General features: G+C 51.4%; 2 protein-coding genes and 1 non-coding gene across 3 annotated transcripts; 1 reads left to right on the top strand and 2 right to left on the bottom strand.

The window, feature by feature from the left end:
• Positions 1 to 730: 730 nt before the first annotated feature.
• Positions 731 to 10,877, top strand: TRIP10 (thyroid hormone receptor interactor 10; the record flags this gene model as incomplete). The annotated part of the gene is made up of 12 exons (XM_014448028.2): positions 731 to 895; positions 972 to 1,034; positions 1,298 to 1,402; positions 1,495 to 1,623; positions 2,156 to 2,302; positions 2,415 to 2,609; positions 3,631 to 3,798; positions 4,058 to 4,167; positions 9,692 to 9,824; positions 10,026 to 10,171; positions 10,255 to 10,373; positions 10,473 to 10,877. Coding segments are annotated over 12 exons (1,629 nt in total), but the record flags the coding sequence as incomplete, so codon positions are not given.
• Positions 10,878 to 10,886: 9 nt separating this feature from the next.
• SH2D3A (SH2 domain containing 3A) lies at positions 10,887 to 22,814 on the bottom strand. Its single transcript, XM_023746857.1, is given in 13 exon segments — positions 10,887 to 11,773; positions 12,422 to 12,607; positions 13,070 to 13,181; positions 13,267 to 13,441; positions 13,584 to 13,699; positions 13,821 to 14,320; positions 16,627 to 16,703; positions 17,050 to 17,387; positions 18,995 to 19,131; positions 21,224 to 21,316; positions 21,459 to 21,694; positions 21,909 to 21,970; positions 22,684 to 22,814. Coding segments are annotated over 9 exon segments (1,734 nt in total). The 5' UTR covers positions 19,064 to 19,131; positions 21,224 to 21,316; positions 21,459 to 21,694; positions 21,909 to 21,970; positions 22,684 to 22,814; the 3' UTR covers positions 10,887 to 11,612.
• LOC111823923 lies at positions 19,601 to 19,707 on the bottom strand. Its single transcript, XR_002827033.1, has one exon. It is a non-coding gene; the product is annotated as a U6 spliceosomal RNA (small nuclear RNA).
• Positions 22,815 to 23,721: the final 907 nt, after the last annotated feature.

Raw genomic sequence — 23,721 nt, forward strand, 5'->3', positions numbered from 1 at the left:
CTCTCTCTCTCTAAACCAATTAAAAAAAAAAATGCATAGGTACAGGCTCCAGAGTACCAGGATTGCAATCCTAAATCCACTACTTTCTAGCCAAACTGCTTTGGGCAGTTGACTCAAATTCTCTGCTTCCATTTTCCTCTATCTATTAAATGGGGGAGGCTCCAGCAGTTACTAAGTGAGTGACTCTGAGCAAGTGACTTAAGTTTTGTGCCTCGGTTTTCTTCACCTGTGAAATGGGCATGATGACCATGACCTTGTGGGGGGCTCACATGAAGATTAACTAAAGGAATGTGTTAAAACAGTATCCAGCCCATACGGGTCTCTTGTTCAGAACCCAAAAGGTTCGAGAAATCAAAAAGTTTTTCTGGTAAATTATTTGGAGGCCACCTCTGATCTGAACTCACTTGATGTGGATCGGGTTCATTATGGGCTTGGTTTTTATCCCACTTAGTATGACTATTAATACTTCTTTCTGCAAAAATACTTCTAGTGTTTGGTTACAGGATGTTGTCCCTGACCCCACTGGGATGATAGATAAAAGATGGTACAAGCATTGTATCTCCTTTCTAAAACCCAAAATATTCCGAGTCCCGAAATGCATCTCACTCAAGCAAGGGGTAGGGGTAGGGGACATGGGCCAGAATTTGTCACTGCTTCAGGAGTGAATGTCTCGGGTCTTCCCCTTTCTCACGTGGAGTTGGGTCCAGGGGTCTGACCTCTGGCTCGCTGCCCCCTCTCTCCCCGGAGGTTCAGCCAGCAGCAGTCCTTTGTGCAGATTCTCCAGGAAGTAAATGACTTTGCGGGCCAGCGGGAGCTGGTGGCTGAGAACCTCAGCGTCCACGTGTGTCTTGAGCTGGCCAAATACTCGCAAGAGATGAAGCAGGAGAGAAAGATGGTGAGTGGCCTCCTCCCTGGGTCTTCCTGAGGGCCCTGCCGTGACCCGGGTGAGCCTGTCCCTCTTCTTCCCACAGCACTTCCAAGAAGGACGCCGGGCCCAGCAGCAGCTGGAAAGTGGCTTCAAACAGCTGGAGAATGTGAGTTTGTGGGTGTGGACGGTGGCTCTGGTCCCAGGGAGCAGGGTGAGGGTTGCTGACCCACAGAGTCTTTTGTCTGGCTAGAACCTCTCCCCTTTCTCCCCTCTTCCCCCCCCCCCCCCCCCCCCCCCGAAGGGTAGAGAAAGCCCGGATCCCCCCATATGCAGGGGGAAATCCCACCAGACTGCTGGAATCTTGGCTTCCCATACCCCCTTGCCATCGGGGATGGCAGCTCCTTCATTCTGGTTCTGTCCACCACACAGAGTAAGCGTAAATTTGAGCGGGACTGCCGGGAGGCTGAGAAGGCAGCCCAGACCGCAGAGCGGCTAGACCAGGATATCAACGCCACCAAGGCTGACGTGGAGAAGGTGCTTGTGGGGTCTGGGGCAGGCTTAGAGGTTGGGGTGGGATGGGGTCAGAACCTGCCAGTGACTGACCCCCCCACCTTGATATTCCTCAGGCCAAGCAACAAGCCCATCTTCGGAGTCATATGGCAGAAGAAAGCAAAAATGAGTACGCAGCCCAACTACAGCGTTTCAACCGAGACCAGGCCCACTTCTATTTTTCCCAGATGCCTCAGATATTTGATGTAAGTGTTCCAAGCCCCACCTTCCCTCCCCCCCAAAAAACCCACTGTTAACCATCTCCTACACATTTGTCAAAACCCCAGCTGCAATGTCCTAATCTCTAAATTGAAAGAGTTTTTAGAAACAAATAGTAATAGTGAGCTCTGCTGTCACTCACTCACGCATTCCTTCTGCTAGGGATGTCTTCCTTGTCTCTTGAACATCCTGTTCGTTTTTCTAAGCCCCAGCTCTAACACCCCCTCTGAAACATCTTGAATTTTCCCTCTCCTGGTTCAGCCTTATATTCCACTCTTTTGCCCTAATCCTGGGATTGGCAATATCTGTGCTGGGTCTGCTTTTCCTTCAAAGCCCTGGTTCCATTGCTACCTCCTTTGAGAAGCCTTTCTTGACTCCCTGGGCGGGGGTGGGGGTGGGGAGGGGTCCTTAAAGTCCCCTCTGAAACCAACCTGGCCCCTTGTCTCTCCCTTGACCACCTTGGGTGGGAAGGATCTGTGCTCCGGCCCCTCCATTAGCACCCCTGCCTTGTCCCTGTAGAAGCTACAGGACATGGATGAGCGCCGGGCCACCCACTTGGGGGCTGGGTACGGGCTGCTGTCAGAGGCGGAGCTGCAGGTGCTTCCGATCATCACCAAGTGTTTGGAGGGCATGAAGGTGGCTGCGGCTGCTGTGGACAGCAAGAATGTGCGTGCCTGGTCCTGTGCCAGTGGGTTGTGGGGTGGGCAGGTGGACCCTGAAGTTAGGCACCTGGTCTGACTTCCGACTGCCCTTCCCCCTCCCCATGTCCTCCCTGCAGGACTCCCAGGTCCTAATTGAGCTGAACAAGTCAGGCTTTGCCCGCCCGGGCGACGTGGAATTCGAAGACTTCAGCCAGCCCATGAACAGAACGCACTCGGACAGCAGCCTGGGCACCCCCTCTGATGGCCGGCCTGAGCTGCGAGGCCCAGGTCGTAGCCGTGCCAAACGCTGGCCCTTTGGCAAAAAGAACAAGGTGGGGGCCAGGGCTCTTGGGGAGGGGGTGTGAGTGAGTGGGGACAGCGGTGTGTGGGGGGGCACTGAGTCAGCCCCAGCCGTTGGAACGCTGAGTCCTGGGCAGGAATTTTCCTCTTGGCTGCCAGCCCAGGCTAGAGGGAAAGCGGTGATTGGCCTGCAAGTCCCCTGAGGCCGACAGGGGGCCAGGAAGGGAGGGTGGGTGGCTGTGGTGTGTGTCTGCTGCTTCTCGGGATGCTAGGAGGAGACCTGCTTGTGGGATTTAGGGCTGGGTGAGGGCTCGGATGCTGGCCGTGGGGACTCCCCCTGGTCTCTTTCCATCCCACCCATGGGGCTGGGTCCTGACCTTCAGGATGGTTTTTTTCTTGGGATTTTTGCTTTTCAATGTCAAGTCCATACTTGGACACTCCTGGTTTATAGCTGCTACAACTGCCATCTCCCTAGTTTATACCTTTGGCCCTTGATACCCCACTTCAATGTATAAATTGTGTTCCCCCTACCCAGCGGAACCCCACCTGTAACCCTCTGATATTTCACGCCTTTGACCCTTCTCTGAGCTTGCCCTTGACTCCTGTGGCCCCATACCTGTATGAGACCTTGATTTCTGCATGCACCTCCTCCATGTTGTGGACTGTGAGCCCAGAAAGCCAGAAAGCTGGGGGTGGGGAGCAGACACATGGGCTTCCCTGCGCCCTCAGACCCCATTCTAGGTCCTGGGCATAGGATGCAGGGGCTGTGGAAGACATTGGGGGAAGGAGGGGTCTGGCCTTCTGGCTCACAGTCTAATGCCCCCCCTGCCACCTCCCAGATTTTTGTGTTGTTCTTTGCATGCATTTTCTGTGTGTGATTGTGCATCTTGAGTTGTGGTTTTCTTACCGTTTTTTTTTCTTCTTTTTTCCATTTCGTTTTTTCCTTCATTGCATCCCTCCATCGGTCCATATTGTACTCGTTCTCTATATTCTACACGCCCCCCCACCTCACCCGACCCCACCACACACCTCCTCCACGGTCCCCACCGGTAGCCGCATCCCCAATCCCTCTCCCCCCTGGGGGGCCCCCTACCCTCGGCATTGCCTAATGGACCCCCATCCCCCCGCTCCGGCCTCGACCCCTTGGCCATACTGAGTGAGCTCAGTAAGTCAGTCAAACCGCGGCTAGCATCCTTCCGCAGCTTTCGAGGCAGCCGTGGGGTAAGTGAGGCCTCCAGGAGAGGAGGAGGGCGCCCCCAGCCTGCCCAGCGGCCGGGAGGCGGGGACCCTGGGCTCGCTTCCTGCTGCAGGCTGGACCCACTCCTCCCATTGCGTGACTCGGCCCTGCTTTGCTCAGTGCATGGCCTTGCCCCAGGAACATTGGGTGGGGGGGAAGGTGGACCTGGTGTGTCTTATGAGTGTCTTAGGGCCTGGAAGTTCACACTCCACAATCCCAAATCAGCTCTCTTTCCACCTGCAGACAGTGGTCACTGAGGATTTTAGCCACTTGCCCCCAGAGCAGCAGAGAAAGCGGCTTCAGCAGCAGCTGGAGGAGCGTAACCGTGAACTACAGAAAGAGATTGACCAGAGGTAAGGGAGAGGGAGGCAGGCAGAGGGGAAAGTAAAACAGTGAAGACAGCCCTAGCCGGTTTGGCTCAGTGGATAGAGCCTCGGCCTGCGGACCAAAGGGTCCTGGGTTCGATTCTGGTAAAGGGCATGTACCTCTCCTCCCCAGCCCGGCCTTGGTCAGGGCTCCTGCAGGAGGCAACCAGTCCATGTGTTTCTCTCACATCCGTGTTTCTCTGTCTTTGCCTCTCTCTTCCACTCTCCCTAAAAATCAATGGAAAAATATCCTCGGGTGAGGATTATCAGCAACAACAAAATAGTACAGACTTACAGATGTTCCTCAACTTATCATGCGGTTGCATCCAATGAACACATCATGAACTGAAAACACCAAGTCAAATGCATTTAGTACCACAGTGCATAGTGCCGGTTGTTTACCTCATGACTGGCTGACTGGCAGCTCTGGCTCTCTGCTGCGGCCAGCGTCACGACAGAGTATCACAGGGCATATCACTGGCCCTAGAAAAGGTCAAAATTCCAAGTATGGTTTCTGCTGAATGGGTATGGTTTCTGCACCATCATCTGTACATTGAAATGGCACTCAAACCTCCCAACAAGCCCCAATCTCTGATGGATATACAGGTGATTCTTACCCCGCTCATCAGAAACAGTTCCTTCCCATCTTATACAGCTCATTCCAGCACAGACAGGAGTGAATGCCACCAGCACATTGTGGAGTCTGGTGTAATCTCTATTTTAAAATCACTTAGCAAGAATTCAAAAAAATAGAAGTATGGGCTCATTTTACTTCACTTATGATCTTAGATGCAAAATCCTAACCAAGCAAAGACAATGGTCATGGTTGCACAACACTGTGAATGTACTTTATGCCATGGAACTGTACATTTGGCAGAAATGAACCAAAAAGTGTTCAAATGGGAATTTTTATGTTCTGTATATTTTATCATAATAAAACATTTTTTAGAAAATCTTTATTGTTGAGAGTATTGCAAATGCCCCTCTTTTTTCTCCCCATTGCCCTCCTCCACCCAGTTCCCACCCAGCCCCAGGCCTTCACCACTCTATTGTCTGTGTCCATAGGTAATGCATATATGCATATAAGATCTTTGGATAATCTTTTTCTACTCCTCCCCACCCCCCTTCCCTCTAAGATTCGTCAGTCCCATATTTCCATGCCACTGATTCTATTTTATTCATTAGTCTATTTTGTGCATTAGATTTCTTGTTTGATTTTTAGATTAAATTGTTGATAGATATGTATTTATTGTCATTTTATTGTTCATTATTTCTTCTCCTCCTCCTCCTCCTCCTTCTTCTTTCTTCTTTCTCCTCCTTCTTCTTCTTCTTCTTCTTCTTCTTCTTCTTCTTCTTCTTCTTCTTCTTCTTCTTCTTCTTCTTCTTCTTCTTCCTCTTCTTCTTCTTCTTCTTTCTTCTTCTTCTTCTTTCTTCTTCTTTCTTCTCCTCCTCTTCTTAAAGAATACCCTTCAACATTTCATGTAATACTGGTTTGGTGGTGATGAACTCCTTTAGCTTTTTCTTGTCTGAGAAGCTCTTTATCTGACCTTCAATTCTAAGTGATAGCTTTGCTGGGTAGAGTAATCTTGGTTGTAGGTCCTTGCTTTTCATCACTTTGAGTATTTCTTGCCACTCCCTTCTGGCCTGCAAAATTTCTGTGGAGAAATCATCTGACGGCCATATGGGCACTCCCTTGTAGGTAACTCACTGCTCCTCTTGCTGCTTTTAAGATTATCTCTTTGTCTTTAACATTTGGCATTTTAATTATGATGTGTCTTGGTGTGGGCCTCTTTTGGTTCCTCTTGTTTGGGACTCTCTGCTTCCTGGACTTGTAAGTTTATTTCTTTCACCCGGTAGGGGGTGTTTTCTGTCATTATTTCTTCAAATAGGTTTTTAATATCTTGCTTTCTCTCTTCTCCTTCTGGCACCACCATAATGTGAATGTTGATACACTTGAAGTTGTCTCAGAGGCTTTTTATACTATCTTCATAACTTTGGATTCTTTTTTCTTTCTGCTGTTCTGATTGGGTGGTTTTTGCTTCCTCATATTCCAAATCCTTGATTTGATTCTCAGAATCCTCTAATCTACTGTTGAAGCCCTGTATATTATTCTTTTTAAAAATATATATTTTTATTGATTTCAGAGAGAAAGGGAGAGGGAGAGAGAAATAGAAACATCATTGATGAGAGAGAATCATTGATTGGCTGCCTCCTGTACACCCCCTACTTGGGATCGAGCCCACAACCCAGGCATGTGCCCTTGACTGGAATTGAACCTGGGACCCTTCAGTGCACAAGCCGATGCTCTATCCTTTGAGCAAAACCAGCTAGGGCTCCCTTTAAATTATTCTTTATTTTAGTTAGTATATGCTTAATTTCCGACTGGTCTTTTTTTATGTCTTTGACATTCTCCTTAAGATCCTTGAAAGTCTACTAAGTCCCTTGAAGCTCTCATTAAGTCCCTTGCAGCTCTCATTAAGATCCCAGAGTCCAAAACAGTTTGAACTCTGTATCCAGTAGCTTGCTTGCTTCCATTTCTTTTATTTGTAACATGTTCCTTTGTCTCTGCATTTTGGCTGCTTCCCTGTGTTGGTTTCTATGTAGTATGTAGAACTGTTATGTCTCCTGAAATTGGTAGAGTGGCCTTTTATAATAGGTCCTATAGGGCCCAGTGATTCAGCGTCCCCAGTCACCTGAGCTGGGCACTCTGGTGCAACCCTATGTGGGCTGTGTGCACAGTCTTGTAGTTGAGCCTTGATTGGCATCCCTGGGAGGAATTGTCCTCACTGGGAGGAATTGGCCTCCAGGCCAATTGGCTGTGAGGACCAGCTGCATCTACAATGGAAGAATGCCATGCTGGAGACACCTGAATGGAGCAAGACTTGCTTCAGTGGGGCTTTGGTGCTCACTGCGTCTTCCCCTTGAGGGGGTCACTTGTGGATGTGTAGAGTTGTAATCTGCTATGGTCTGAAGCTGTCTACTGGGTCACTGACTCTGGGGCCTCCTGGGAGGTGCAAAGTCAGCCACTGCCTGGTGCCACCCGGCAGGAGCTACAGAGAGATCTGGAGATGACCGCTATTTGTATTGGGCTAGGAAGTGCCCAGGCCAGGCCCAGCAGTGAGGCAAGGCAGGCTGGTGCTAGTGCTGGGTGTTGGGCCTTTTATTGATACGTTTGGGGTACACTGCCTCCAGCTACTGCTTGTTTAAGAGATTTTTAGCAAAGTCTGAAGCCTGAGCCAGGACAGGCCATTCAAATGGAAAAGCAGCTGCAAACAGCTTTGGTGGGTCTGCAAATTGGATGGGGGAAGGTCTCAGGAAATCACCAGGGCAGAGTGACCAGTGGAACAGTGTGGGCCACACTGATGGAAACTCAGATATGGCTGCCAGTCAGCCCTACGATGGGGCAGGTCCCAGCACAGGAACAATGACCCCTGTAAGCACCTCTGTTGGGAGAAAGCCACCCCTGAGTTCCTGCCCATTGCCAGACAGTCCAGTTCCTCCCCTTATGTCACTGGATTTTCCCAAAGCCGCAGCCCAGTGCTGGAGCTCAGAGGACTTGTGACTGTGTAAGCTCGGTTGCAGGCCCTTTAAGAGGAACACCTGGGACTCCAGCAGCCTCCATGTCACTTAGCCACAATCCCTGCTGGTTTTTATAGCTGGAAGTTATGGGGACTTCTCATCCCAGTTCTGGAACCCTGGACTGGGGGTCTGGTGTGGGGCTGGGATCCTCTGCTTCTCACAGGAGGCCTTGGAGATCTCCCTCCCGATTAAAGAAACGCCACACGTGGGTGTCGGACCAGCCCATTCAGCGCCTCTGCCCCTCCTACCAGTCTCAGTGCACTTTATTCTTTACTTCTCTAGTTGCAGGACTTCCATTCCGCCAGATTTCAGGCAGTTCTGAATGATGGTCTTTCTGTATTTTAGTTGTAATTTTGATGTGGTTGTGGGAGGTGGTGAGTACCGGTGTTCACCTATGCTGCCATCTTGGTTCTGCGCTCTGCCCTGCCTCACGCTGGCACCAGGCTTTCACATCAACCGCTGCCACTGCCAAGCACAGGGAACTGGAAAAACTTTTTTTTTTAAGACTTAAAAAAATCATGAGACAGTTGGATGTTGCCCCAGTAATACAATAGATCCAGAGACATAGAAGCGTGGAATAGACTGTGAATCGCAGAGGGAAGGTGGGGGAGGGTGGGTGGGTGGGAAGAGATCAACCACATAACTTGTATGCATATATGCATAACCCATGGACACAGACAATAGGGTGGTGAAGGCCTGGGGTAGGGGGTAGGAGCGGGCTGGAGGAAGTCAATGGGGGGAAAAGGGGGACATAGGTAATACTTTCAACAATAAAGATTTAAAAAAGAAAAGAGTTTTAACTACAGTCTCCAAAACAGAAAGAAAAAAAAAATCCATCTCATTCACCACATTGATTGGCTAAAACAACAACAACATATGGTTATCTATTTACTAACTCAAACACTTGAAATATTAACAATAAAAAGTCTGCCAGATTAAAGAAATTTTTACTCATTCTTTCCAGACAGCAAGGTTCTCTTTCCAGTTCCTCTTACATAATAGAAATGACGTTTGCCACTTGGAGACAGACAGACAAATTATATTTTGCCAATCTTGTACAAAACAGCTTTTATCGGTGTAAAGTTCCATTAGGAACATTGAATTTCCCGAGTTTTTATGATATAGAGCTAAAGGTGCATGCTCTGGGGTCAAGGAAGACTGGCCTTGAATTCCAGCTGTTTTGTCTCTCTGTGCCTCAGTTTCTGCATCTGTAACATGGCTACTATTTAGACTGGAAAGCAGTTGAACCCAGGTTTGACATTTTCCAGAAGTCTATGCTCATATAACTATTACTGCTTTATAGTCATGGGGAACTAGGGACCAAGGACTGATGATAATAACAACACCTGGCATTTATAGAGCACTTACTGTATGCCATGCACTATTCCAAACATGGATTCGCTGGAGTGCCCAAGTTTTCCTGAGAGACTGTGTGTGAGCAGAGGCAGGGTCCTGACTGTCTTGCTTAGCACGGTGCCTGCTATGCGGTACTTTGTGTATCTGAATAAATAAAGGCAGTGTTCTCATCTTCACAACCATTCCCACGTACGTATCATTATCCTCATTTTCGAGGTTAGCATAGTGAGGCAGATTCAGTAACAACCCAAACCGACAACTAGGAAATGCCCAGACTGGAATTCAAGCCCAGTCAGTGAAGCACTAGTATGTGAGCTTTAAATTTTTTTATTGATTCATAGAGAGAGAAAGGGAGAGAGAGAGAGGGAGAGAGAGAAACATTGGCTGCCTCCTGCATGGTCCCCAGGATCGAGCCCCAAACCCGGGCATGTGCCCTGACTGGGAATTGAACCAGGGACCTCTTGGTGCATGGGATGACCTTCAACCCACTGAGCCACACTGGCCAGGGCAAAACCCCTATTTTTTGCTTGTTAAATTACATGGGTCTGTTCTTTCTCATCTGTCTGTCTGGTCCCAGGGAAGCCCTGAAGAAAATGAAGGATGTGTATGAGAAGACACCCCAGATGGGGGACCCCACTAGCTTGGAGCCCCAGATTGCAGAAACCCTGAACAACATTGAACGGCTGAAATTGGAAGTGCAGAAGTATGAGGTCAGGGAAGACCCTGGGGAGGGGCGGGGGCCGGCCAGCCGGGCTTAGTCACTGCTTGGGGGGCAGTGTTGTGGGGAGGCTCCAGCTGTTTCTCATCACAGCTTTGGGTGTGCATGGGTGATCTCAGGAAACATCTGAGCCCAGAGTGGGCTGACCCCGCAGCCCTGCCCTGGAACTGACCACATGGTCCTCTCCTCTCAGGCTTGGCTGGCGGAAGCTGAGAGCCGGGTGCTGAGCAACCGGGGAGACAGCCTGAGCCGGCACACCCGGCCTCCGGACCCCCCAGCCAGCGCCCCACCCGACAGCAGCAGCAGCAGTAACAGTGGATCACAGGAGAACAAGGAGAGGTGAGTGGGGTGACCACGGTGGGTCTGCCTCCCCCGGGACATGGGGGGGGCCTGTCTTCACCTGCTTTCCTCTCCCCTACCAGCTCTGAAGAGCCCCCCTTGGAGGAAGGCCAGGACACCCCCATCTACACAGAGTTTGATGAGGATTTCGAGGAGTCTGCATCCCCTATAGGTCACTGTGTGGCCATCTACCACTTTGAAGGTGAGCATCAGTTGCTTGGGCAGGGGTGGGGGGCGTCTGGCTAGGTTCTGTTTAAATGCCCCTAAAGCAGAGCTGAGCCCACCACCACTCCCATGACAGGGTCCAGCGAGGGCACCATATCCATGGCTGAGGGTGAAGACCTGAGTCTCATGGAAGAGGACAAAGGCGATGGCTGGACTCGGGTCAGGCGGAAACAGGGAGGGGAAGGCTACGTGCCCACCTCCTACCTCCGAGTCACGCTCAATTGAACCCTGCCAGAGGTGGGAAGAGGGGGGCTGTCGGCTGCTGCTTCTGGGCCACAGGGGGCCCCAGGACCTACGCACTTTATTTCTGCCCCCGTGGCTTCAGCTGAGACCTGTGTAACCTGCTGCCCCCCACCTCCACCCTACTCCTCACCTCAGATGGACCCGCTGTGCCTTCTACCATTGATGTACATACTCATGTTTTAAATCTTTTTCCTGCCACTCGGCTAGGGCCATTTTGTTTTATATATAAAAAAAATAGGTAAAGTTCTTGGATTCCATGCTTTATTAGGAGATGTAGATACTGGAGTTGGCTATTCAAATGCCACCCTCCTTACAGGCCACACAGGGGATGAGGAAGGGAAGGTGAATTTGGGCACACCCTGTTCCTGAGAATTGGGCCCTTGTCTGCGACCAGTGTAGGGAGAAGGGTGGCAAACATCCCTCCCATGTTCACGGCAACTTCCTGAGAACGGGTAGCATTTATTGAGCACCTACTGTGTGCCAAGCATTCTCCACCCATTATCTCCTGTAAATACCGAGCTTTAATTCTCATAATAACCCGTAGAAAGTTCCAGCTCACTTTTATGTTGAAGGCAGGCACAAAGAAGCCAAGCAATCTGCTAGCAGTCACAACTTTTTGAAAGGCATTTGAACTCTGGCCTCTCACAGAGTTTCAAGTTCTCTTATCATTAGAAGCTACACGTTCACCATTTGTGAGATATGTGTGGGGGTGGGGGCGGAAGAGGGCAGCCAGGGCCTCCACAGGCCTGGGTCTTCTCCTGGGGGGAAGGGGGGGCCTGCCCCTCACCCCAGGATCCCTGTATATTTTTAGGGGGCAGGGTGGGCTCTTGCAAACCTGCCCCCGCTTCTGCAAGCCAGGGCGTGGGTCCTCACCCTGTTTGGCTGTGTGAGCAAACTGGGATGATTTCCTAGGTGTCCTGCTGGGGTCACCAGAAGTCTGGATGTGCCAGTGTGAAGACGGGGGTCTGCACTCTCAGCAGTCAGGCTCCAGGCGCAGTGACAGGGCACTGAGGACCTGCTGAAACTTCTCCAGACGACTGTCCCTCGGAGCCCCCTCACCCCGGCTCCCCCAGAGCAGCCTCCGCAGGAAGTTAGTGGTCAGGGCCTCCTGCAGGTCGGGATTCGGCCGGAATCCTGGGGGAAGGGCCAGGTGCGCTAGGGGCGGGGCCCAGGGACCTACATTGCCCCTCCTCACATCTGCCTTTTCTCCTGGGGACTTTGACCCAGCAGGGCCCTGGAGGAACTCTGCCCCAAGTACTCTGGACAGTTAGGTGGGGTTGGTGGGGAGCGGGGCTGCAAGGGCTCTGGGGGTAAGGTGCGGGGGGGGGGGGGAGGGGCCGGAGGCGTGGCTGAGGGGATTGATTGGTGGAGGTGAGCTCGGCCAGGGTGCATGGGGATGACACTCTTTCTAGTTTGAGCTGCTAGGGGCCCCACCTAGAGGCTGTGCCTGGAGATGGAGCCGCCCCAGGGTCAAGATTTGGGGTCGTGGGCCACCCTGTGCGACAAACTTGGAAGTTGGAATGGGTGGGAGTGGGACTCGTGGGTGTGACTGGGGGGGCGGGCCCCCCCCCCCTTTGAGTGTAGGGCACTTCCTGTCATCACTGCTGGTTGCAGAGCTGGCTTGGGGGCCCCTGAGGGGAGCTGTCCCAATTTGGGTGAGATTTTGGGAGGCGTGGCGGGAGACTATGGTCCCTGGCACGGTTTGGGGGCACCAGGTTAGAGCATGCGGGTTGCTCCTAAGGCCAGGACCCTCCGGCAGCCCAGCGCAGAGGGAGCACTCACCTTGCAGGCGCTGGGCCGCGGCCTTGCGGAATTTGGGTGCGTCCTGGGCCATTTGACGCGCCCCCTGCAGGGTGCGCAGCAACTGCTCACAACTCTCATCTAGCGGCCCCGGGACTTCCTCGCCTTCCAGCAGGCGCACCGCGGGGGCCACGTGAGGCAGCGCCACCTCGCCAGGGTCGCAGGGTCCTGTGGGGAGAAGGGTCTGGAGTGGGCCTTGGACAGGGGGCAGGGCCTAGGGTGGAGAGGGTGGGGCATTGGGCCAGGCACCCTCGGACTAAAGTAACCAGCAGGACTTGGGTCAGCAGACTTGAGCCTAGCAGAGCTAGATTGAGTCAAGGGCGTGTCATAAAGCAGGCGCGGGGCCTAAGGGCTGGGGCCGGGACTAGCCCAGTGCATAGGGTGCAGAAGGCAGAGCTTATGGTAAAGGGGCGGGGCCTAGGGCACAGTGAGGGCGGGGCCCGGGGATTGGATCCAAGGCCCAGTTAATGCGGAAGGTTGGGCCTGGGGCGAAGGAGGCAGGGCCTGGGGCGGAGGGGGCAGGGCCTAGGGCGAAGGGGCGGGGCTAACGACCGGAGCCGCGACTTGCCCTAGGACTGGGTGAGGATTCTGAGTTTGAATTGGTGCGCAACTCCAAACGCTGCCACTCACCCGCGCCCTCATCCAGCGCCCGCATCAGCGGCTTCAGCTCCTGCTCGAAGGCCACTGCAGCCTCCGTGTGGCTCCTTCGGAGCTGGCGCCACGTTTGTTCCAGCCGGGACACCTGGGGTAAAAATCTTGAGCATGCCTTCCCTTCCCCATCACCTGCACTCGCTCGGGCTTCCTCCCCATCCCTGCACCCCATGCACCTGGGGCATGAGCAGGACGCCCATGACAGCGGCCAGTCCGGGCAGGTCCCCCGCCGCCCCTGGCCGTAGCGCCAGCGCCAGTTCCACCAGGCCCCTCAGGGCGGCTGTGCGCTCCTCCAGCGTCCCCGTGCAGCCCAGCACCGCCAGCGCACCAGCCAGCACCAGCACCTCGTGCCTGTGGAGGCAGAGGGCAAGGGTCTGGGGGCAGTGGGGAGGTTTGTATCTGGGGGTGAGGAAGGACGGGAGGTGGCATTGCCCACCCCCCTCTCTGAGTAGGGAGATTTGGAGATGGTGGGAATTCCAGGTGGCTGGCTCACCTTTCCAGCAGTTCTGACCTCAAGCGATGGCCATGGGGAAGTGTGAGCAGCTCCAGGCCAGAGGCAACCCCCATGGCATCCCGCTGAGCCTTGGTCACTCCCAGCAGGCCGGCAGCCTGGCAGTAGGGGAGTTGAGGGGGGCGTGGGGAGGACAAGTGAACAGAGTGAGTATATGGATGTGAGGTACTGTTGGACCTCGCCCCAGCCTAGGGAGAAGGGATCTGGTATGTGATTCACCTTGCAGTCTGCCAGTAGCAGGTGGAGGGCAGTGCTCCCAGGATGGTGCTCCAGGAACAGGCTGCGGAGAGTATGCAGGACTTTGGGCTCCAAGGGCCGATTCTGGGGGCCCAGAAGGCCAGAGGATTTGCTCGGGTGGCAGAAAGAGATGTCTGCCTGTGGTCTTGCGAAACATCTCTCCTCCTCCTCCTCCTCCTCCTCCTCCTCCTCCTCCTGGGCCTCCCACCACGGGGCCTCTGGCTCTGGGCACTGGTGGCCAGGGGGTGTCCCCCGGGCACTGGGCACTCGGAGCACCAGCTCACAGTAAGTTGGGGGTTGTTCAGAGGCATCCGGCAGCACCAGTGAGGACATTCGAGGTGGCTTGGTTGGTGCCTTGGCATGAAGCTGCCCATCTGAGGCACTGAGGCTGTCAGCGATGGATCCCAGGGGAGCCGGGGTCTTCAGCAACACAGGGTCACTACCCATGCAAGACAGGGCAAGTGTGGGCACAGTGGAGGCTCCTGGGGGTCATACAAGAGGGGGTGCAGGGGTACACAGAGAAGATAGTTGGGTGGGTCCTGGTTCATCCACTCATTCAGTCAATTCCAGGGCATCCCTACCTATCTTGGTGTGGCTTTGAACTTTAACTACTTCTCCAGTATAAATGCTACACACAAATGGTTTGAAAATAAACTTTCTTTGACACTTAAATAGTTTTGCAAATTCTGAATACCACATTTTAAATTTGAATCCTTTGTTTTTGTCCCTCTGACTGAAGATGGGAAAGCACTGACATTACAAAATTAAAATAAAAACATATTAATCAAAATTCACAAAACTACATAAACATCAAAGCAATGTAATTTACCAAACCTTTAAATGATGTCTTTGGTTAAGTGTGTGGCATGTTGACTTCCAAGGTTATTAGAACTTAAAAGTGCACCCAGACTTCTGGGAGATTCTGTACTTACAAAGCATTTCAATAGACCTTGTTATAGGGGCTTAACAACTTCCCACAATTCCTAGCTCACTCTGAATACAAGCCAAAGTCCTCACAGTAGCCCAAAAAGCTCTTAAAATCTAAGCCCCAGATCTCTCTCTGACTCTCCCCTCTCTCCTACTGCTCCAGCTATACTCACCTCCTTTTGGTTGAATGGTTAGTTCAAACTCTTGTTCTGGCCCCAGGACCTTTGCACTTGCTATTCCTTCTCCCTAGGCCACTCTCAGCCCCCAGTTATCTACATCTTTCCTTTCTTTACGTTCTCAAAATCTTTCTCCATGGGGCCTTTCCTGACTACTACTTAACGTCTCCTCTACTCTGTTGTACTTTTAATTTTTACCCCAAATCTATATATATAAAGAGCCAGGGGCCATCACATCCAAAACAACCAAAAGGACTGAGTGGGGCGACAAGGCCAGCTGGGGGGTTAGTGAGGGACAACCAAATGACTGAACACCAGGCTGCGTGGGGCGACCAGGCCGGCAGAGGGGTTAGTGAGGGGCAACCAGGCCAGCAGGGGTGGCAGTTTGGGGCAACCAAGCCAGCAGGGGGGGGGCAGTAAGTGGCGACCATGCTGGTGGGGGGAGAACAGGGGCGACCAGGCCGGTGGGGAGGGGCAGTTGGGGGCAACCAGGCCGGCAGGGGCGCAGTTAGGGGCGATCAGATTGGCAGGCAGGGGCGGTTAGGGGTGATCAGGCTGGCAGGGGGTCTAGTTAGGAGCCAGCAGTCCTGGATTGTGAGAGGGATGTCTGACTGTCGGTTTAGGCCCGATCCCTGCCTGCCTGCCTGCCTAATTGCCCCTAACTGGCCCCCCTACCAAACTGGTTGCCCCCAACTGCCCCTCCCTGTTGGCCTGGTCTCCCCTTACTGCCTCCCCTGCCGGCCTGGTTGCCCCCAACTGCCCCAAGGGTCCCGGATTGGAGAGGGTGCAGGCTGGACTGAGGGGACCCCCCCCCTCCCGTGCACAAATTTTGTGCATCGGGCCTCTAGTCATATATAATTGACTTATTTTGTTGTTCTTGGTCTGTCTTCCTCTAACAGGATGTTAGCTTCACTAGGGCAGAAATCTTTGTCTTTCTCATTCATCGATGTATCTCAGCACCTAATACAGTGCCTGGTACACAGAGAGGGCTCATGTTGAATGGGATGGGGGATGGACAGGGCAGACGAAGCAGACTGGGTATGGGAGGGAGGAGGAGACCTCCTTTAGGTAGGATGATTAGGGTAAACTGTTTTGAAGAACTCATGTTGGGTGAGAAGGAGTCAGAAAAAGATGAGGGCAATGGGCAAGAATAATTAATGCAAAGGCCCTGAGGCAGGAACAAATTTGAAATGTTCTAGCAACTGAAAGGAAGATTGTGTGACTGGAGTGAGGGCATATGGCAGGAGTTATTAGGGAGGTCAGCCATGGTCAGAGCACATAGGGCAGCGGTTCTCAACCTGTGGGTTTCGACACCTTTGGCGGTCAAGCGACCCTTTCACAGGAGTCGCCTAAGACCATCCTACAGATCAGATATTTACATTATGATTCATAACAGCAGCAACATTACAGTTATGAAGTAGCAATGAAAATAATTTTATGGTTGGGTCACAACATGAGGAACTGTATTTAAAGGGCCAGAAGGTTGAGAACCACTGACATAGCGTTTCTTAGAATAATTGTAAAACCACATTTTAAGCACCTACAAAGTTCCTATGTGTTTTTTAAACCACTTTGAGAGTATCAGTGTCCCCATTTCCCAAAAGACTAAGTCACCTGCCCAAGATCACTCAAGGGATGAGGGGCAAAGAAATTTCTGAGCCATGGGCTGTCTGGCAGACTCTCACCTGGTTCAGAGTGGCCTTCTCTTGACCTTCCCACATGTTCCAAACCTGCAGGCTGACTGTCACTCCACTTCCTAGCCCTGGGGGACAAAGATGGGGTAGATGTGAAGTCCCAGCCTAAGCAGGTCCACCCCTACCAACACCCCGAAACCCCTACCTGCTGTCACTCAGGACCATTGGATCTCAACCAGGGTGCTCTACCCCCAGGGGACTTGGCAACGTCAGGAGACACTTTTTGTTTGTCACAACTAGGGAGTGGGGTCGGGAGGATTTTACCGGCATCTAGTCGATAGAGACCAGGGATGCTTCTCACCATCCTATAATGCATAGGACAGCACCCCCCCCCCCCCCCACCCCCAAACCAAGAATGATCTGCCCCCAAGTGTCAATAGTGCCGAGGCAAGAAGGTCGGGAGCCTGTGAGTACCTGAGTAGCTCTATCCGAGACGGGCTGTCTATCTAAAAGGGTTTCCTCACTAAAGCTTGCCGTATCACCGGCCTGGAGGCCACAGCCCCTGTAGCCTGGGTCAGTGGACGCTGGCCATTCACATAGCTGCGAATCAGGGCAGGCAGGCTCGGGAAACGCTCATCCTCCAGCTGAAAGAGGGCTGTGGGCCGGCCTGGCCGGGGACGCAAGGCCACACGAAGCACCTCAAAGTGTAGGGCAGAGCCCCGCCAGCGGCAGGAGATCACAGGGTGGTCCCCACAGGTCCTAGACGCACGAACCAAGAAGTCGCCATCTCGCTGAAGAAGAGCCTCTGCCTTCTGGGGATGGAGAACAGGGGGCAGGGGGTTTAGGCATGAGCCCAGATCAATAGTTCATGGTACCTCAACACCCCTACCCCCCAAAAAAGCCATCCCAGAGACTGGGTAGTTTTGTACCAAACCATTTACTCTTTTCTCATGGGCACACCTCTGGACTACATTTCCCAGGCTCCCTTGCACTTAGAGCTATCATGTGACAAGATCTGATCAATGGGATGAGAGTAGAAGTACAGTGGGGACTGTCCACACTTGGCCCATAAAAACCCTCCTGCAAAATCCTATCGGTCCTGTTCTGGCCAGTGTGGCTCAGTTGGTTGAGTGTCATCTAGTGTAACAAAAAGTCACTGGTTTGATTCCCCTTCAGGGCACATACCCAGTTTTCAGGTTGGACTCCCTGTCCAGTGTGCTGGTGTGCAGGAGGCAACCCATGGATGTGAAACATCAATGTTTCTCTCTCTCTCTCACTCTCTTCTCCTCTCTCTAAAGTCAATAAAAAAATATTTTAAAAAATATTTTTAAATCCTACAGATTCTGTCCTGTATTTGTCAGCTGATGTCACCAAAGCTCTGGGGTAAGGCTGAGCCACAAGATAGAAAGGTCCTGACTGTTTTCTGGAGCTCCACATCCTCAACCACCTTGGACTGTGACATAAACAAGCCCCAATTGTGTATTGTGTTTAGCCAGTGACACCTGGGAAGGGTTTGTTACAGTTGCTAGCTGATATTGACTGGTACTGCTTTTAATCTGAGTGAATATACTGGCTTGCTTTGCAAATGTGACTTCAAAATAAGCCATTATTTGGATTCTTCCAGTGTGTGACCCATAAATCCTGTATAAAAATCCCAAGCTGTCATGACTAGTGTGAAAACAAACAGAGGCTGAGGGCTCTGACACCAGAGAGGCAAAGCAGAGCTGGTGATAGGGGCTGGGGACTGAACAATATATGCAGTGGACACATGTGTAGCCCTACTGGACGCCAGGTGCTGCTTCAGGTGTAAGACATGAACTCAATTAATTCTTTACCAAAGTTAAACAATAGGTTCTATTAGCCCCATTTTACAGATGGGCAAACTGAGGTCTAGAAAAGTTAAATACCTTAGACTAGGTCACACAGAATGTAAGTTGTAGGGCTGGGATTTAATCCCAGGATGTCTGACTCTAGGGTGTGGGATTTTAACCACTAGCTATACTGGCTTTCATAATTTTTTTGGATGCCCAAGGTCCTAGGACTCCTGAAAGTGACACCTGAATTGAAGATGAGAGCAGGGAGCCTTGAATTGAGGGGAAGATGGGGCCCTGGTGGCCACAGGTGCCTGGGACCCAGAGAAAGAGGGAGACAAGCAGAGCCAAGGGGTGCTTTGAGGGAGCTAGGACCTTCTTTAATCTCCATTACCATCCTCAACACCATCCCAAATAAAGTGATAATTTAAATATAAGGAGTGATGTGCCACACCAACCAAGCTTCAAGATAATCCCCAGTCCCCCAGCCACCACTTCCAACAGCCCTTGATCCTAAATCCCACATCTAGGGCCTAGGAGTCTCCGGCAGGTCATGGGCAGGAGAGGCTCCCCATCACATGGTGCTGAGGGCCTGCAGGAGGCAGTACCTGGCGGGACAGGAGACCGTGGTACCAAGGTTGGCTGACAAAGTCCTCTCCATTCTGTGGCACCTGCATGAAGCTTTTGGGGGCAATGAATGTTGGAGCTGAGCTCTGCACTTTCAATAGGCCTCAGTCTTCCACGCCTGTAAAATGGGAATAATTATTTCTGCTTCCTGAGTGGCTGAGTCAGCCTTTCTATGCTCCTCTTATTTTTTTTTATTATTATTACTAGTGGCCCAGTGCACAAAATTCATGCACATTAAAAGGGACTTAGAGGAAATGTTTTAATATTGCTATTTGACCTTTCTCTATAATAGAAGTGTCAGAGATGAAAGAAAATTAGTAAAATGTATATGAAAATCTCCCTCCTGTCAGAGTCTGGGGCGTGCCGCAGGACCCAGAGTCAAGTCCCCGCCCACCTGCGCACACCTTGCAATAGCACAAGACCCAGACCTGGCCAGCCCCACCCCCGTCAAGCCCCGCCAGGCAGGGGGCATGGCTTCAGGTCCCCTGGCCCTGGCACCGGGGTGGGGCACACGGCCTCAGGTCCCCCTGCCCCAGCGTGAGGGCGTGACAACCATTTGCATATTAGCTATTTATTATATAGGATTTTTTAATATGGAACACTTCATGAATTTGCATGTCATCCTTGCACAGGGGCCATGCTAATCTTCTCTGTATCATTCTAATTTTAGTATATGTGCTGCCGAATTGAGCACAGTTTTTGTTTTTGTTTTAATTTGTTTTTGTGTTCCTCTTAGTTTTGGAGACAGCAGCCCATATCCTATCAAACCTTAAAATGCATTTTTCTCTCTTTCTCTGTATATGTGTATATATGTATATTACATATATATATAATATTCTATAATATTCTAAATTAAACAAGTTAATCATAGTCAGATTTATATATATATATGTATATATACCAGCAATATAGATAGATATAGATATAGATATAGATATAGATATAGATATAGGTATAGATATATGCCAGATTACAGTTGACACTTGAGCAATGCAGGGGTTAGGAGCGCTGACCCCTACACAGTAGAAAATCTGTACATAACTTTTAACTTCCCCAAAACATAACTTCCCCTATGACTGACCAGAAGTCTCACTAATAACATAGTCAATTACACATATTTTGTATGTTATATGTATTATATACTATCTTCTCACAATAAAGTAGGATACAGAAAATGTTATTAAGAAAATCATAAGGAAGAGAAAATACATTTAGAGAATTTATTGAAAATAACCTGCATAAATAAAAGAAAATGATCTGCATAAAAGTGGACTGTGCAGTTTAAGCCCATGTTGTTCAAGGGTCAACAGCTGGTATATATAAAATCAGGCTATGAGTCACTTTAATTTAGAATTGGCTGTGATTTCGTGGAAACAGCCATGCATTCACTGGGATTTTTGCACTATTCACTGATTTAAAATATAATGCAGATGACATAATGATCCATGTTATAGAAATTTAATGGACTAATTTACTCAAACCCACTGTGTGCCAAGCGCTGTTCCAAGTGCTAGAGAACCAGCAGTAAACAAAACAAACGAGACCATCGCCAGTCTAGTGTGGGAGAGAGCGATTAAGAAAATAAATAGCCCAGCGGGCATGGCCCAGTGGTTGAGCATCAACCTAAGAAACAGGTCAGGATCCAATTTTAGGTCAGGGCACATGCCAGGGTGCAGGCTCTACCTCCAGTCGGGAGCATGCAAGAGGCAGCCGTTTAATGATTCTCTCTCATCATTGATGTTTCTATCCCTCTCTCCCTCTTCCTTCCTCTCTGAAAGCATATATATATATATATATATATATATTAGATGAGTGTGCAGATGGGTCAGAGAGAGCCAAGATCCTAGTGGTAGAGTTCAGATTTTCCATCGGGTGGCCTGGGAAGGTCTCAGTCAGTACAACTGGAATGATTTTGAGGGAACAAGCCCTGTGGTTCTCAGGGTGAAAGAACATTCCAGGCCAGAGGTAATTTAATTTACTAATGTTCATAGCTTCTAAGCAATCCTTGTGCAGACAAAAGGATGCGTAGGATGTAAGAAAATCTAACCTATGCATGGCTTTCCAATGTAACACCACATTTAAGGATGTTGAAATGTCAGCAAATGCAATTTTGGAGCAGATACATCTTATTGTTATTATTATTATTATTATTATTGTGAAATTTAGGGCTCAAACACTTTGGGACTCCCTTGATTATCATGCAGACCTGCCTTAGTTTCTGGTGGTGAAAACCTGCCCTGGGTAAGGTTGAAGCAAGGGGTCACTCTCTCCACCCCACAGGGTCTTCGTGGCCTGGTCAGGTTCTGCAGAAAAACAGCACCAGGATTCTTACATCACGAGTCAACCTGGCTGAGGGCCTGGAAAGGGCAGGAAGTTCACAGACCAGCCCTAGGTGACTTTAGGAATGGGGAGCAGGGCCAAGAGCTGGCTCTAGGCGACACATACCTGAACACCAGGTGTGTCTCTTGGATACCTGTGCACTTCCTGTTTGTCTCTTGGCCCAGGCCCAGCCTCTGTCTTAAGAGTCCCCCAACTCCAGGTTCTTCTGTCTCCTGTCCCCCTTAGTGGGCATCGAGGTGGGTCACTGACAAAATTCTGGTTAGTTGGGGGAAAGCTCAAGGTGGGCAGAGGTCAGCCATAGGCTAAGTCATCCTCCGGCCCTGTGTCTTCTGGAATAATTTCTGGATATTTGGGCAGGGGAGAGATGAAGGGGGCAGAATCAGGAGAGGAGGTGAGGTAGGGGCAAACATGGGGAAAGGAGGGAGGGGGTATTCATGGCCTATAGACCATATACATGTGTATACATCACAGGGAGCAGCCACCAGCACATGGACACACATGGACACAGATGAGCAAGCTTGACATTGAACAATCACCAATTGGCTGAGCACTTACTTTGTGCTGTTCTAGACCTGGAAATACAGTGATGATAGAGACCTGCCTTCACCCTTGACCGTCTGGTGAACAAGACACACAGCAAAATAAGAATAAATTCCAAGAGTAATCAATGAAATGCTAAAACAGAGAGAGGCGGTAAGATGGCTGGAGGGGGCAGGCTACTTTAAATAGTGTAGTCAGGAAGGTCTCTCCCAGAAGGTGACATTGGAGCTGAGACTTCAGGAAAGGGAAGGAGATAGCTCTGCAAAGATTTGGAAAAACAGCCGTTCAGGTGCAGGGGTACAGCAAATGCAGAGGGAAGACGGAGCTCGCTTTTTACATTTGATATTATTTAGGAGACCGGTGTGGCTGGAATGCAACGAACAAGGAGCTAAGTGGAGCTAAGCCAGTGAGGTCGGCTGGGGTGAGACAATGCAGGAACTGGTGGACCTCAAATTTTCAGCTCAGTGGGATGGAATAGGAACTACGGAATGGTTTTAAGAGAGGGAGGGGCACATCTGGGTTGTGGTTTAAAAAGATGTCAGGCAACAGTGGAAGCAGTGAGGATCTCCGTGTTGCAAAGGAAACACGTTTAGAGGAGCACACCCAGGTACACGGACACGCATGATGCACAGCGATCCAATCAGGCATTCGGCGACCCATTCTATGTCCGCCGTCGCGCGTGGACAGACACCCAGATCCTCCCTGCGTGCAGGTGACCCCACCTGGAAAAGAGAGGACTCCTCACCCGAATAATCCCTGGTCCTAGATCCGCCCGGGGCCCTTCACTCACCTGGGTCGGGACCCACGGAGCTCCCAAGAGGCTGGGGCCGGACTCAAGTTTGAAGTTCTACGGTTCCGGGCCCTTTCCACCGGGCCAGGTGAGAACCTAGCCCAATCACCAGGCCCTGGCCCTTAAGACCCCGCCCCTTTCGGACCCCGCCTCCAACTGGAATCTCCTAGGCTTTCGCCCCGCCCACTCATTCCAGCCCCGCCCCCTTAGAACCTTTCTTTGCACTAACCACGCCCTCTTTGAATAATACTGTGCCTCCTTCAGAGCCACACCAGCTGGGAAACTCCGCTCTTCCTTAAGGGGGCCGGTCCCCTAGCATCGCCCCGCCCTCCCCTGACTGGCCACGCCCACTCACCTCTCGGTCGCCCTGGGTCCCTCTTCTGAGAATCCGGCTCCTCTGTTGCCCTCAGGCTGGCTGGCCCTAGGACCCCTGGCCCCTCGGGACGCGGAGGGGGTGTCGCTCTCGCTCCTCAGGGTTCCGGGAAGGGGCGGGGCGGCCCCTATGAGTCTTCTTTCTCGGGTGGGGTGGCGGCGCTGTGACGTGGGAGGGTGCACTTCCTCGAGACCGCCCCCTTGGGTTTCCGGGAGTGGAACCCCGGCTGAGTATTGGGTTTTGTGGAGAGATGCGGGGAAGCACGCAGCCTCCCCAGTGACAGCACGACGGAGCTAGACTCTGAAGAGACATGGGGGGGGGGGGGGCGGGTGGTCTTTTGGGTGGGGGGGGGAGGGGGGGGGTCCTCCCATCACGATGCCTGGGGACAAACATTAAAAAGGTGTTGGGATCGGGTATAAAAAAAAAAACCCCCATCCCCCTTTATGGAGGGGAAGGATGGGAGGGAAAGAGGGAGGAAGGAAGAATGTAGGATGGAAGGAGGGAGGACAAAAAGGGGGGTGTGTCGCACTTAAAAGTTACCCCGGCACCTGGGTTGTATTGCCAGGAATTGTATTGGCTGCTTGACCGGGCCTCAAAGCGGTTTTTACTTTTTCGCCTAAGGGGAAAGCCACCTGAGAAGGGGGGGGGGGGCTATATTTTTCTTC

The sequence above is a fragment of the Myotis lucifugus genome, unplaced genomic scaffold, assembly GCF_000147115.1.
Source record: "Myotis lucifugus unplaced genomic scaffold, Myoluc2.0 scaffold_743, whole genome shotgun sequence".
Lineage (NCBI taxonomy): Eukaryota > Metazoa > Chordata > Mammalia > Chiroptera > Vespertilionidae > Myotis > Myotis lucifugus.